We start from the raw sequence: 14,692 nt of genomic DNA, 5'->3' as shown, positions 1-14,692 counted from the left end.
ATCCTCTGCTTTTTTTATTTTTTTTTTTTCCCCCCTTGGCTCACTCGCAGCACTAAATTGATGGTTGTTTACCAACCGCTGGTGTCTGCATTGCAGTGTGCGACCTGTAGGCACAGACAGTTAGACGTGAAGTGTTTTTTCCCTTTTCCCTACGTCTGTAATTTACTACTTGTTGTGCTTGTATCTTCGTCGCTACATCTGTACAGACTTCCTTCTCTAAAGAAGGGCGTTGTACTTGTCCTGACCTGCCGGTAACCTTTATCGCCACCCTGTTTGACACCTTCATTGACCGTGACAGGGCTGTTGATTAGTGTGGGCGCGCCTGTAAGACAGTCCGGCAGACAGCTCTAATCATTCTGCTGTGACAGAGGTTGAAAACGCAGCTGGATCTTTCAAGACTTGTTGTCTTCTGTTACAGCATGACTTGGTAGTTGACTTGGTGGCATTTTAACACCAGTGGAGAGAGGCATTCAGAACAGACTGTCCCGGGGTGCCGGGCCTTGACTCCTTTGGCTGACTGTGGAGAGATAAAGAGTTTTTCTGCCAAGCAACTGTAGCAGCGTAGTCCAGGCAGTCTGTCACTGACAACAATGATGACAAGAAAAAGTCATGTGTGTTAAACCTTTATTTATCCACAGAGGATTTGCCAAGCACCGAATCTCTGTTCAAACAGCACACAGCTTCACTTTTGTGGAGTTACATACTGTACATTCTCACCTGAGAGGTTTCTAGTGGGACTCTGTGAGCAAGATCCAGCTCCACTTGAGCAGATGAGAGTGAAGTGCCTTGCTCAGTTGCACCCCAGACATTGTTGTGACAGAAGAGTGCTGCTGATTTTCTTTTAACTGTTCAGATTAGAGGTTGACTGATTTATTGGTTTGGCCGGTGAATCAGCGCTAAAAGGGCGTTTTGCAGACTATTGTGACTGATGGAACTTGGCTCAGATAGTGGCCAATGGATGCACAACCTTCACCAGTCACATGGGGACATTCATCACCTTCCTGAAGAGAGCAGAGTTGCATTTAATCACGCAAAAAGGACCTTGACCAGTGTAGACAGCTCCAATCAAAGCAGGTCACTTCTGCTGTGGGTGTGTGTCTAAGTGTATTGTTCTTCATTTTAGCGTGTAATTACATGAATTTTGTTGTTGGTTGCAACAGTGGTTCCACCCTATAGCGCTAAAAGTCTGTCAGTCCATGACTGAGTGAGTGATGCAACTTCCTGTTTTAAATTAAAAGCACTTGTTTCAAATAAAAGCCCTCCCGCGTTTCATACACGGCCCCGCCAAATAGGCCTACTAGGTTTTGACCTAGTCTTATTATATGTTTTATGAATAATTGAGAAAATATTTAGAGTATTTTGAAAAAAGAAAATTACTCCACTCTAAAGTGCCTTGTCAAAAATTACATTCGATTTTTTTGTTTGTTTGTTTGTCTTTTTTCCATCCCAGTAAAATGTCAGTTACGAAATATTCAGAAGTAATTGTCATACATAGTCGGGGTTGATATTGGCAGATCAATCAGCTTTCAGCTTTTCCCGCTCCAAATTATTGTTACTATATTGGCCTTTAAAAATCCACCAGCAGTCGACCTCTGGTTCACAGCCAAAGTTTTGAATCAGAAAAGGAAGGCATGCGCATCCAGATGTGCGTATGTCTTGAGCAGACACGGTGACAAGAACCGAGAAGCTTCATTTAACTTGATTTATTATCACTTCAGTAAAATGTTCCAGGCTGTGCAGCTCTTCATCAGACAATAAAAAGACACTTGGCAAAAAAAATATCAACTTTTTACTTAGGTTTGTGATGTTTTTCCTTGGTGGTTTTTTTTCCCCTAGATAATCTTAATTAATACAAACCGCGTGAGGTTTTAAAAAGGTGTTTTGTCATAATTTGGGATCAGTCGATCAATTGCCTTTTTAGATGGCATACCTTCTGGTCTATAAAAAGGCTTAACGATATTCTGATATGACATACTGTATACAGATAATCTTGCAGTACAACAACATTTTTTGATATATTGTCCTCAGTGATATGTTATTTTTATGCAGCAGTCATAAAGTTGCAACAATATAATCTGTGGTAATGACCAAATAAATATAGGCAAATTAGAATAAAGCTTAATAGGGCAAAAAACACTAGTGCATTTCAGCTGAAAGCTTGTTAGTGTCAAGTGCTGTTATATGCTCAACATACAAAGTATTGTAAATACTTTGCACAGGTTTAGCTTGCATGTTAACAGCTCAAGTCTTTGCAATAGTGCGTGACCAGATTTTATCAAAAGGAGCTTCTCAATGTGCAGATTTGAGCACTTCTTGCCAGGTGACCAACAATCTCATCTAAACCTCTAGGCTAGAGTTGACCTGTGGTGAACCCTGCTGTGCTCATATGTCAGCCTTTTCACTTTAGCTCCCTTTCTGTTCCCCTTATGGCCCATCTCTTCTTTTTGGCATCTCTCTCCTGTCGCTGGCTTCAAACTAAGCTGTGGAAATGAAAGTGCTTTGTGGATAAGCGGTGTACTCCAAGGCGTTATGAGTGTCTAGGCTGAAAGTGCAGATGTGGCACTAGAGAGGGAAAAAGGTCAAGATAGAGATCAGGAGAGTTATGAGCCAGATAAACAAGCGATGCCCACAACCTTCTTTTATTTGCAAGGCACAGGCGCACTTTTCCGCTAGTTTATCTGTTGTGTTCAGCTTTTGAGCCTTTGTGTCACATGGGCAGTTTGTCTTGTTCTTGAAAGTTGTCATTAATCTCATTTACACGTGCCTCCGCTTTGTATTTCTCATGATTTTGTGCTTTGTAGACTAGACGTGCAGTGCCATGAAATCCGTAGTACTTTAGCTGCCACCAGCCTTTGTTGTTTTGGCATACACAAAAGAAATGCCACATAGTTCTGTAAATGTCCTGCCAGCTTACTCAACTGTTACTAAACAAAGGCATTCTCACCTCATAAACCAGCCAGCGGCAAAAAATACTTTGAACACAATCAAGACAATGGGCCAGAGTAAACACCCTGTCATTTGTCTAATCCTCGCCTTCAACCCTCAATTTGAAACATTCATAAAAACGTTCTGTGCAGCACGTGTCTCAGCTTAAAGATACCTGTTCGCCCTGCTGTGTGAATCTGAGAGGCTGCAGAGGTTGCTGCGCACTTCAGATTTTACCTCATCAAAGTCTGCACTCGCCGCACTATGAGTGTGGGGATTGTACAGACGGCTTTTTTCAGGAAATAGGTTAATATGGTTGACACACAAAGCCATGACCATATCTCTGTTATGAGAACAGACCTGTTATGAAAACATTATGTAAGCCATGTTGTTTAACTCCGTTGCTAAGGTGAAGGGTTGGGGTGAGTTCATTTTCAGGGTATTTCAAAACAACAGTTGAGTAAAGCTTCACTTTAAGTGTTTTTGTCATGTATACAGTGCAGCTAAGAACTTATTTAAAGCAACTATAATCAATAATTATAGAATAGATGAAATTTAAAAAAGGTTGCATGAATCTACAGAGGGGGCGGCACGGTGGTGTGGTGGTTAGCACTGTTGCCTCACAGCAAGAGGGTTGCCGGTTCGATCCCAGGTGTGGGAGCCCTTCTGTGCGGAGTTTGCATGTTGTCCCCGTGTCAGCGTGGGTTCTCTCCGGGCACTCCGGCTTCCTCCCACAGTCCAAAGACATGCAGATTGGGGACTAGGTTAATTGATAACTCTAAATTGTCCGTAGGTGTGAATGTGAGTGTGAATGGTTGTTTGTCTTTATGTGTCAGCCCTGCGACAGTCTGGCGACCTGTCCAGGGTGTACCCGACCTCTCGCCCGTTGTCAGCTGGGATAGCCTCCAGCCCCCCCGCAACCCTCAAGAGGATGAAGCGGTTCCCCCTGACTCTGTTGTGTGAATTGTTGTTCACTGTCTTTAAGCTCATTGTTTTGCTGTCTTGCCTGCAACTTCACTATGTTGGTTCAATTTTACTGCTCTCATCAGTGCATTCTGCTGCAACAGGCAGCTGGGTTTTTTTTTTTTTTTTACATTTTAAAACTTATCGAAGGATTAATGTAAATCATACAATGCTACAATTGAAACTATGATTTTCCCTCCATTCATTTTAACAGTTTTTAGACTGTACCTTCCCAGCACTACAGGCCCAAAGTTAGCTATGAGCTGGTGAACATTGTGGAGCATTTAGCAGCTAAAGAGCCAGATGTTTAAGGTTCTGGTATTTCTGTTACAGAGAATTGTAAAGAAGGTGGAAAGAGACAGCCATGTACTTCCAAACATATCTCCAAGATGTAATTCATAGCACACGCTGTTAACATGCACACACTGTCTTGAAATATTTTTCTGATCTGTTTTTTTCCCCCCTTTGTTCCGCAGCCTCAACTGCACTCCATGTGCAGGGCTTTGTCCCAAGGTATGTATGGGTCTGAAAACTGTGGACTCTGTAACAGCTGCCCAGGATCTAAGAGGCTGCACTGTTCTCAACGGGAGCCTGGTCATCAACCTGCGTGGAGGAAGTGAGTATCTGCGGTTTGTTCGGTGGAAAGAGATTACAGTATCAGCACACCAACAGAAAACAACAACAAAGCGACGATGATGCTGCACAAACCAGGAAATTACATCGAAAGAACACACAAAGAAACAACAACAGAAATTTAAAATGAATAAGATAAAGTTTGAAATGCAAAAAGGAAATGAGATGGTATATATTAGTATTCTGTATGTTGGCATGATGGTAATGAGCTTTATGTGGGTTAAAGAATGCGAGAAACGTGTCATCTTTATAAGAGCTTAGTATAGTGAACTCGGTGTAGATTGACAGAATATACACTTATGCATTTTTTAAGACTGTTTTTTTTATTTTATCTTTTAAACACTGAACATGCACATTAAGCTAAAACACACATTTCCAATCATTCTGTCTAAAGAAAAAAATGTCAGTGCATGATTTCCAGATTATTCGAAAGAATGACTTTTATGCCTGTGCATTTTAAATTTAGCTATGAAAATATGAAAGTTGATAATGGACTGCAAATAATTATGTTCGTGTCCGCACAGCCAAAAGAGGGGAAATGTATTATTTATATTTTGCAAATAAAAGAAGACTTTGATTTAAAAGAAAAAAGATGAAACCAAAATTGAAAACACAGCAGAGCACTGTTTGTTGCCAAAGCGCAGCTGCCGGAGAGCTTTTGTACTGAGCATGCTGGAGAATCAGAAGTGACTTCAAGGCTTGTGTCTTTTGGTTTTTCTGTAGACAACATAGCAGCTGAACTGGAAGCCAGCCTGGGCCAGCTGGAGGAGATCACTGGCTACCTGACAGTGCGACGTTCATACGCCCTCGTATCCCTTTCTTTTTTCCGCAAACTCCGTGTTATTCGTGGAGAAGAACAGGAAATCGGGTGAGACTCCGTCTTCTGTGCCTCGTCTCATCTTCGCCATGTCAGAGCCTCCTCCTGTAATTATGAGTTAAAAGCGGAAGGACTGACCTTTTCAAAATGTCTTTCTGTGGTAACTGTTTTTGGTTAGACGTTCCCAAATCATATATGAGGCTTCATTCAGACGAGGTGGAAGACGCTTGTAGCACAATGGGCTACACTTACAGTAGAAATGGCAAAGGATAGGCATATGATGCAAATTGTAGACTAACCATGCTGAAATACTTTTCTACTCAGGTTTCTCTTTCATGATATCCCCAGATGAAATGTCATTTGTATCGTGAAGAAAAAAGAAATATTTTTCATGTAATCTTGTGTGTTGTTTTCCAGGAATTATTCATTTTATGCCCTGGACAACCAGAACCTGCGGCAGCTTTGGGACTGGTCCAAACACAAGCTGACCATCCTCCAGGGACGCATGTTTTTCCACTACAACTCCAAACTCTGCATGTCTGAGATTCGCAAGATGGAGGAGGTGACAGGGACCAAAGAGCGGCAAGTCAAGAATGACATCGCCTCCAAGACCAATGGAGACCAGGCTTCATGTAAGGACCTCTGCTCTAAAGACATGACAGTTGTTGCACAGGTTACTGTGGCAACGGAAAACATAGGAGTTGGCCCTGGTACAGGCGCAAACATAGTCATATTATTGTTGTAATGGTCATTTCCTGTTCCTCTATGTTTGCAAATGTCTTCCAGCAGACCAATCACTGACACAGATTAACTGGGAACAACCAACAGAGCAAAGAGCCAAAAACTGTTAACATGGTAGCACAGTGACAGACGTATTGTACTATTTTTGTCCCTTACATCTTAAAGCTGGGGTGGGCGGTTTTCTGGAAAAGGGGTAAAAACAGCAGCTCTCTCCTCTCTGTCCTCAGCCCCTCCCACCAGACGACCACTGGCTTTGTAGAGTTGCGTGCAGTGCGTTCACTCAGCCTCTCCCTGTTCCGCTCTCTCTCTGTTTATAAGACTGTAAATGAGTGTAAATTTGGTAGCTAGCGTCCTGCTGTTTCGCTCCCTGCTGCTGTGGACTACTTCGCTGGTAGGAGAGTGGGCAGTAGCTCTGGAGACCGTACTTAAGTCAGCCATTGTAGCACATCGAAATCATCCAGTGCAAACCCTCCCAAGCGTTGGGTGTCACAGTGAGCTGGTGCTGGATCTAACCTGTGTAGAGGCAGCAACAGAAAGTTTGCTGATCTAGCAGGGAGTCATAGCTCTCTGCTAACTGAAGGTCCATGCCTGTAAATCCCCTTGAGATGACATACGGTGATACAAGGCACTGCTTAAACATGAAGTTGAAGCTGCAGCCGTGAGCTGCTGACTCCAGTTAGCAGAAGGCTACAGTAGTAGAAACTTTTTCTCTCTATCTCTGAAATGCTTCCTCCTTGATTTTGTTGTCATCAGACCAGGTTTTCACCATCAGAAGCAGTGCAGATGCATTTGCGTTCATAAAACAGCCAATAGGAAGGCCCTCTCTCTGACATGACCTGTGATTGGCCAAAGTCCCCTTTACCAGCCTAGATTTTCTAAAGCCTGCAATCAGAGTCTAGAGGACGTGCAGAAGTCTAGTGTTTCCTCAGTCTGCTTGAATTACAACATGTTGAGAGGTTATTATGGGATATTTGCCCAGTGACACCAAAATAAAACTGCCTATCCCAGCTTTACCCCATGTTTGATTCAGGTTAAGATGCAGGGATGAGTTCACTGTGCTTCCTTATAGATTAAGACAAGGGGATAGTCTCTCTTGTTTTTTGTTTTGTCTCCTTTATTAGTCTGACATAAGACAGAGGCAGTAAAGAGGAGAAGATGGGGGGGGGATGCTTCATTGTTTGGGATACGTCACTTGCTAGTAACAGAGATCGGGATCAGGGGACTAAGATTTGGCGCAGTTGTCTCACTTTTGTCTGAGGGAGGACCCACATTGTCAGACTTTTAAATCTCTGGTCTTATCTTTACTTAATCTACTTAAAATGATTGAGTAGGTGGAGGTGGACCGCTGCTCCAGCACATCAGGGATATTTCATACTAAATCAGCAAATCCAGATGTTTCTTGACTAATATCTCGCTGTATCAGAGATTTAAAAATTTACGTAATATCTTACCTTACTTTGAACTTTTTATTGCCTTTAACTGATGACTGTCTTTCTTCCCTCAGGTGAGAACCATGTGTTGAAGTTTACCCAGATTCGAACCATGAGCGATAAAATAATGGTTAAGTGGGAAGCCTTCTGGCCGCCAGACTTCAGAGACCTGCTGGGCTTCATGGTGCTCTACAAAGAAGCGTAAGTGAATCTACAACCATCACTCACAATCACACTTGGAGCTATGCCAGACAAATACTGTTTTCAGCTGCTTAAGTATTCAAAGATAAAGATGAATAGAGGCATATAGATCAGTTTGATATAGTGGTAATGTGATTTCCTGCTTTACTAACTCATTTAAAACACTTGCAGAGCAAACATAGAATATATCATATATTATACTGTATAACATAAATGTCTGAAATTGACGTGTCTTCAAATCATGACACCAGACTGACTGAGAGCTAATGTGAGAAAACATTTTAGATTCAACACCATAGGTGGAAAATTTGTGTATAAAGATCAGGTTGTTTGCTGTCTATTCAAAAAGCAACTGCCCGCAGTAACGTTATAATGACAACTAATGTCACCTGTCGGCTTCAGTGATGCACGACGAGTGAAATAAACATTCATATAATTTACAGTTAGATTGTATGGGTTGTGTTTGAATTCATTTGAAAAGATAATTAGTCTGTTCTTGTTTGTATGAATCAGATTTTATGAAAAAGTGTATATATAATCAGGATGATATCTTGGCATATCTTCTTTTGAAGAAGCATAATTTTGAGGGTCTCTCTGGCCTCTGATGTTTTGCAAGGCTCTTATCCTTTACTGACTAGTCAGGTAGAGACAATGATAAATTGCTGTAAAACATCAAACTGAATATCCTCTCTCAACTGGAACACAATTTAGGCCTACATAAAATAACAAGTTTTTCATTTATTCACTGTTATTGTTTTCCCCCCACAATAGACCCTTTCAGAACGTAACCGAGTTTGACGGGCAGGATGCCTGCGGCTCCAACAGCTGGGTGATTGCTGATGTGGACCCTCCGCGTCGAGCCACAGAGGGGGACAAAGAACAGTTCGAGCCGGGTCATCTCATCCTACCACTGAAGCCCTGGACGCAGTACGCCATTATGGTGAAAACCCAGCTCTCAGCCTCTGACGAGCATCAGGTCCACGGAGCCAAGAGCGAAATCATCTATGTTCGCACAAACGCCACCAGTAAGACAGAGTTACATTTGTGTTGTTCACTGGCTCTTTAGTAAAATCAAAAAAAAAAAAAAAAAAGCTATATGATTTAATAAAATCTCTATATTAAATATTTATACACAGTGTTGTTTTGAATTTGCAATCAGTCCGCCTTAGGACTCTCAGGAGGTGGTAGTAAAAAGTTCAAGGTATTCTCAGGGGCATAAAATGCAATTCATGACTGCTAGGAAATGTTCGCAAAAACACAAAGCATTGTATGGAAGTGAGTTTCAGTATACAGGTGATACTCTAATTCAAAATACCTGACATTTTATAGTGACTTTGTCTTGTCAGTTGTACTGTATATTTTTATACACTGTATTTTATTTTTATTTTTGCACAAGTATAAAGGAAACACCTGTGCTGACGTGCTGGCCGGAGAAGCATGTTTCAGTCTTAAAGTCTTTGGTATTTTTCATCCTGGACTCTGTATTCAAAGGTTTTTGTGTCAGAGGAAGAACAATTTCTGAAATTGGTCCAATATTGAGAGTGAGACCTGCGGTCATGAAACAAACTGCATTGTAAGCACTCGGGGCAATAATGAACCATCGTGAACGTTCACTAAAAGTGCCTGTTTTTTGTGTCTGACAAGGAATTAAACATTTTTCATCACCTTTTGGTGATCCAGTCTATTAGTTTTGTGTTTAACCAAGTCTCACTCAAGGAGAAGTCTCATTTTGAAATGTTTTGAACTTTTCACATCGTCGAAAGAAAAAAAAAAAAAAAGTTTAGTCATAACACTGAAAATCTTTTAGATAACACTAAGTTACGCTTTCTGTACTGAAACACAACTCTTCCTGGCACTCTCCTATCTCCAAATCTCACTAACCTTTCTACCCTTGTTTTTCTAGAAGCAAGTCACTTACCGCACAATTTCCGAACGAGACTTCTTCTTGAGTGAGACACGTAACACACAATAATAAACAGACCAACGAAAAGTAAAGAAAAATTTTTATTTCTTTGTCAGACACTTATAATAACAATCTCAGCTGCTAGTGAAAAAAAACCACCAAGAAATTTTAGTGTACGTACGTTGACGGTGCGAACATGCCCAGACTGTTTCGCAGCTGCCAGCTATAGCATTCTCACACAATACTGGACTAGTTCCAAAAATTGTCTTCTCCGTTAGTCAATTAGACACAAAAACGTGGGAAAATTGGGTCCAGGTTGAAAAATACAGAAGTTTCCCATTATGTAGTAGTACAGTGCAACGAAAATTCCCCTGCACATCCCTGTCTTCTGATTCAAGAGAGAATCAAGTAGCAGCCCTTCTATTAATCCATCGATATTGATGTTTTAAAGTACATTACGTGTAAATATAATATCAACTGCACTCACCTACCAAACACACACACACACACACACATATATATATATATATATATATATAGTGGTGGAAAAAAGTTTTCGGACACCCCATGCATTTGTGAAATATTGCATTAAGAATCACTCTTAGGTCTTCAAGTGCAATTTCTTTTAGTGCAGTCACAGCCAAAATACTAAATAAATCCTAAAAAAGCCATTAAAAACTTAAAATTGATTGGTTCCATAAAAATACATAAGAAATTTTGAGTATTGGGTCATTTTGGTACCAGTGATGAAGGTCGTTCTTTTTATTAAAAGACACAATTTTTGTTGCCAAGCTTCGTGTCTACATAAAGCCAGCACATTTGAAAGTTCTTCAGACACAAAAATGGCTAAAACAAGGAACCTAACGCAGGAAACACACCTGAAGATAAAGATTCTCAGCCAGGAAGGGTACAGCTGCTGCCAGATGCAGATGAAGTGCAGATGCAGTCCTTCAGCAGTTGGATACACTCTGCAGAAATACAGACGAACCAACAGCTTGGAAGACAAACCAAGATCTGGGCGTCCAAGGGTTTCTTCAGCAAGAAATGACCGCATCCTGATCCGCATGTGCAGGCAAAACTGCTGAATGACATCATAGGAGCTTCAGCAGCAGTGGTCAAACCAAACTGGTGTCCAGTGTTCCACCCGCACTGTACGTGGCTGACTTTTAGATCATGGCTTAAGGTCCTACAAGGCTATCAAGAAGCCCCTGATCAATGAGAGACAGAGGTTAGCCCGGCGTCGTTGGGCCCAGGCACACAAGAACTGGACAGCCAGGAATTGGAAGAAGATTTTGTGGTCAGATGAGTCCAGTTTCCAGCTTTATCTTCCTCCTACTAATGTGAGGGTACGCAGAAGGCCAGGCAAAGCATTATCTCCAGCATGTACAGCACCTACTGTCAAGCATGGTGGAGGCAGTATCATGGTTTGGGGATGCATGAGTGCTGCTAGTGTTGGTCATCTCACTGTCTGTGATGGCACATTGAACTCTACCAAGTATTGTACCATTCTCGAAACCCACATGCTCCCTTCTGCGCTTGCACTGTTCCGTCGAGGTAAAAACTGGATGTTTCAACAAGATAATGCCCCTTGCCACACATCCAAGGCCAGTAGAACTTGGCTGCAGGAGCACAGTATCCAGGTCTTAGAGTGGCCAGCTCAATCCTCGGACATGAGCCCCATTGAAAATCTGTGGTGGATTATCAAAAGGTCTGTTTCAAAGCATAAACCAAAGAATTTAGAAGAATTAAAAGCAGTAATTCAAGAAGAATGGGACAAGATTACCCCTCAACAGTGTGAAAGGCTCGTGGGGAACATGCCAGCCAGGATTAGAGCTCTACTACGGGCCAGTGGCAGGACTACTAAATATTAATTTGATGATGTGATGGTTTATTTATTTTTTGTTCAGTTTTGAACACATTCTCTGTTATTTGTTGACTTTGATACCAACAATGTTGAGAACTGACATATTGAAACTGTCAAGAATTTAGTTTTGTTAGTTTTTCTTGTAAACAATAAACAAAAAAATATAATTTGTATTTGTTTGTATCTGTCTAATGCAGCCACACCTTTTGAAACACAAAAAAGATTTTTCCACAAATATTTCATGATAATATTTGAGATTGTGTAAAATTTTAAGGGTGTCCGAAAACTTTTTTCCACCACTGTACATATATATATATATATGTATACACTCGGCATTTGTAACCGCTTTTCCTAGTACTGGGTTGCGGGGGGGGCTGGAGCCTATCCCAACTGACACTGGGTGAAAGGGTTCAAGTCTGGACAGGTCGTCAGACTATCACAGTGCTGTCAGATAGACACACAGAGACAGACGACCAGTCCTGCTCACACCTACAGGCAATTTAGAGTCACCAGTTAACCTAACCTGCATGTCTTTGGACTGTGGGAGGAAGCCGGAGAATCAGGAGGAAACCCACGGCGACAGTGTTAACTGCTGCACCACTGCGCTGCCCAACCTACCAAACAGAGCATGGAAATGAGAACTGGCCCTGAAGTATTGAAAATATTCTTGCTCGTAAAACAAAGTGGAAACACGAGGTTGAACCTCAAACCAAAGCCTTTTAGCCTCTATTAAAAGTTTGGAATATGGGAAGCTCCAGGTTACAGGTCATTAAGTTCCTGTAGAGGCAAACGGCTATTTCATCTCCTGTTCTGGGAGTGAACTATTTTTAGGGTCGTCTTGAATCCACATTTCTTGTAGTGTTACTATCATTGACTAGTGGACTCAGTGTTGTGTGTGTCAGTGTGGCAGCTGCCAAAATGTCCTTGGCACAAGAACGGGGAATAGGAAGACAGATGGCACGATCTGCCTGGGGTGCCACCAACCAAAGGGGCGCTACCTCATGCAAGGTGTCTGCATCAGGCGGTCACGCAGCTATCATAAATCTCTTCCCCAGTACTTAATTGCACTCTGCCACCCACTGTGTGCATCGTGTGCAGTTTGAGTTCGTTGTAGTCATGATGGCCCGTCTAACCGGCTTCCTTTTACACAATGTGCTCTTTCTTCCTGATAAACCGCATCAAACATGACATCCCCCGCTCACACGCAACAGGCTCCCAGCAGAGATTCATCACTCAGTCAGCCAGCCGTGTCAAGAGAGGGTTGTTTTCTATCCGTCTGGCAACCGCTCCAGGTTCCTGGTCTGTGTCATGTCTAACCAGCATACCTCGTCAGAAGGGCAAAGCTGTCATTACAAATAAGCTGTTGCTGGTGAAACGTAGTCTGACAATGCAGTCGGACGAGTGTGTTACACCATCATGAAACGGGGACAACACAATCACAAGCTCGGGTCTCTGTGCCTCCTTAGGGTTCAGTCTGACATTCCCACGCACCTCTCCTTCCTCTCATTTAGTCTCCTCCTTGCAAACTTTTCTCATGAAGTACAAACGTCAACACTTTGTTCAACGATATATTTGTCTTCTCAGAACTCCACTTCAGGCCAGGACACTTTTAGAATAAAAAAAAACCATCTTATTCTCCTTCGTCTCTTATTTTGCCGCCCACTCGAAAATCTGATTCATACATCTCCTGAAAAGACGGTTCACCAGACAATCAGATATACGGCGATGCCAGTCAGTGTTCATGCCACAAGCTGGTGACCTGTTTTTGTACCCGCAGCACAGTAGACATACCTTGTTGTCAGCTGCCCACATTGTTGCAAATGAAAGCTCATAAAACACATTTAGATGTATAATGGAACAAAAAACAGTCTGTCATGAAGCAGTGGTTATGTAGCTGCCAAATACATTTTAAGCTCCATTTATTTCTCACCAGCAACAAACACTTTATGCCAGAGTCCACGTCCTGTTGTTGCAAATCACACACTGACTCATGTTCATTATGTCCCCTGTATTAGCGCTGTTAATCTGTGTTTACTAAGTAGGATCAAATAAAGAATTGGAAAACATACGTCACATTGCAATTTGTTTTGCAACTTGAAATTATTCTGCGGTCATGCTGTGTCTCAATTTGATACTGAAATAAATAAGCTATTACATGAACAAGAGGGAAAATAGCATGTTACATAAACATTGTCAACAAGTTAAAACAGATGTAAAATAAATAAAGCATTAATTTAAACTAAAACTACATAGAAAAATAAGGTTAAGAAAACACAGCAAAGCAATTTTAGTTACATATTAATGAGAATGTCGAATCAATAGTGATAAAACAATGAAGAAATGTTTAAGAATAAATGGAAATAATCTGAAATATATTTTCTAGCAGCAAAAGTTTTGAAAGATACAAAATACCACACATGCTGAAATGACTGAAAACTAAAGCTGAAACTAAACATGTTTTGATAACACTTGAAGAAGAGGCAGCACTGGAAATCTCCATTAGACTGAAACTGAAATAAAGATAAACATCAATGAAAAGTCAAAAACTAAGAGAAAGATGGCATTAAAATATCTAGCAAAAATATACAAATTATAAACAAAACAGAGTGTAGGAAGTACTACTAAAGATGAATATTTTGTTTATTTTGGTTTTCATTCACTCATCTCAGTGTGAACTGGAACATCCAGCACCCATTTCAATCACTCAGATATATAAAGGCAAAACACCCACATCAAATAGTGCAATAAACAAAAACAAAAACTGCATGGACCCAGAGCAGGCAGCTGTTGGTTTAAAGAGCAACGCCCTGCCAGTAAGTATGTTCCATTAGTGATACTGAAACTGAAATGCAAATTAGATTGACTGATCTGACTGAGAAGCCGAGGATCCTATCAGCAGACAGCCTGTCACTCAAAGCAGCCCTGCTTTTAATTATGCGTGACTTAAAGCCTTACAAAATGTAAATGGGTGAGTCATATAAAGACTCACCCTTCTTACAGTTGTCATGAAGGAGGAATTAGCTATCAAGACCAAAACAGATTTTGTACCAGGCTGTTAACATGTTTATATCTGCTGTAAAGTTGGGCATTTTAACTTTTGTGTCTTTGTGGATTTACTGGCGTCTGGAGCCGGCCTCAAGTGGCCATTAGAGGAACTGCAGTTGTTGGCACTTCCGCGATGAAGTTGTCGCTTGATATTAACGCTGTCTCCATGA

The 14,692-nt window shown here is 41.3% G+C and overlaps 1 protein-coding gene across 1 annotated transcript in view; it reads left to right on the top strand.

Moving 5' to 3' along the window:
- Window positions 1–14,692, top strand: part of insra (insulin receptor a) — a 66,468-nt gene that overhangs the window by 36,096 nt on the left and 15,680 nt on the right. The window contains exons 4-8 of the mRNA XM_049597755.1: window positions 4,365–4,504; window positions 5,245–5,389; window positions 5,756–5,970; window positions 7,584–7,710; window positions 8,482–8,735. Of these exons, the coding sequence (XP_049453712.1) occupies window positions 4,365–4,504; window positions 5,245–5,389; window positions 5,756–5,970; window positions 7,584–7,710; window positions 8,482–8,735 (881 nt within the window). The remainder of the gene's footprint in view (window positions 1–4,364; window positions 4,505–5,244; window positions 5,390–5,755; window positions 5,971–7,583; window positions 7,711–8,481; window positions 8,736–14,692) is intronic.

Source organism: Epinephelus fuscoguttatus, linkage group LG15 (assembly GCF_011397635.1).
Source record: "Epinephelus fuscoguttatus linkage group LG15, E.fuscoguttatus.final_Chr_v1".
Taxonomy (NCBI): Eukaryota; Metazoa; Chordata; class Actinopteri; order Perciformes; family Serranidae; genus Epinephelus; species Epinephelus fuscoguttatus.
The sequence above is the reverse complement of the archived record's forward strand: the minus strand, read 5'-3'. Positions and strand labels throughout refer to the sequence as shown.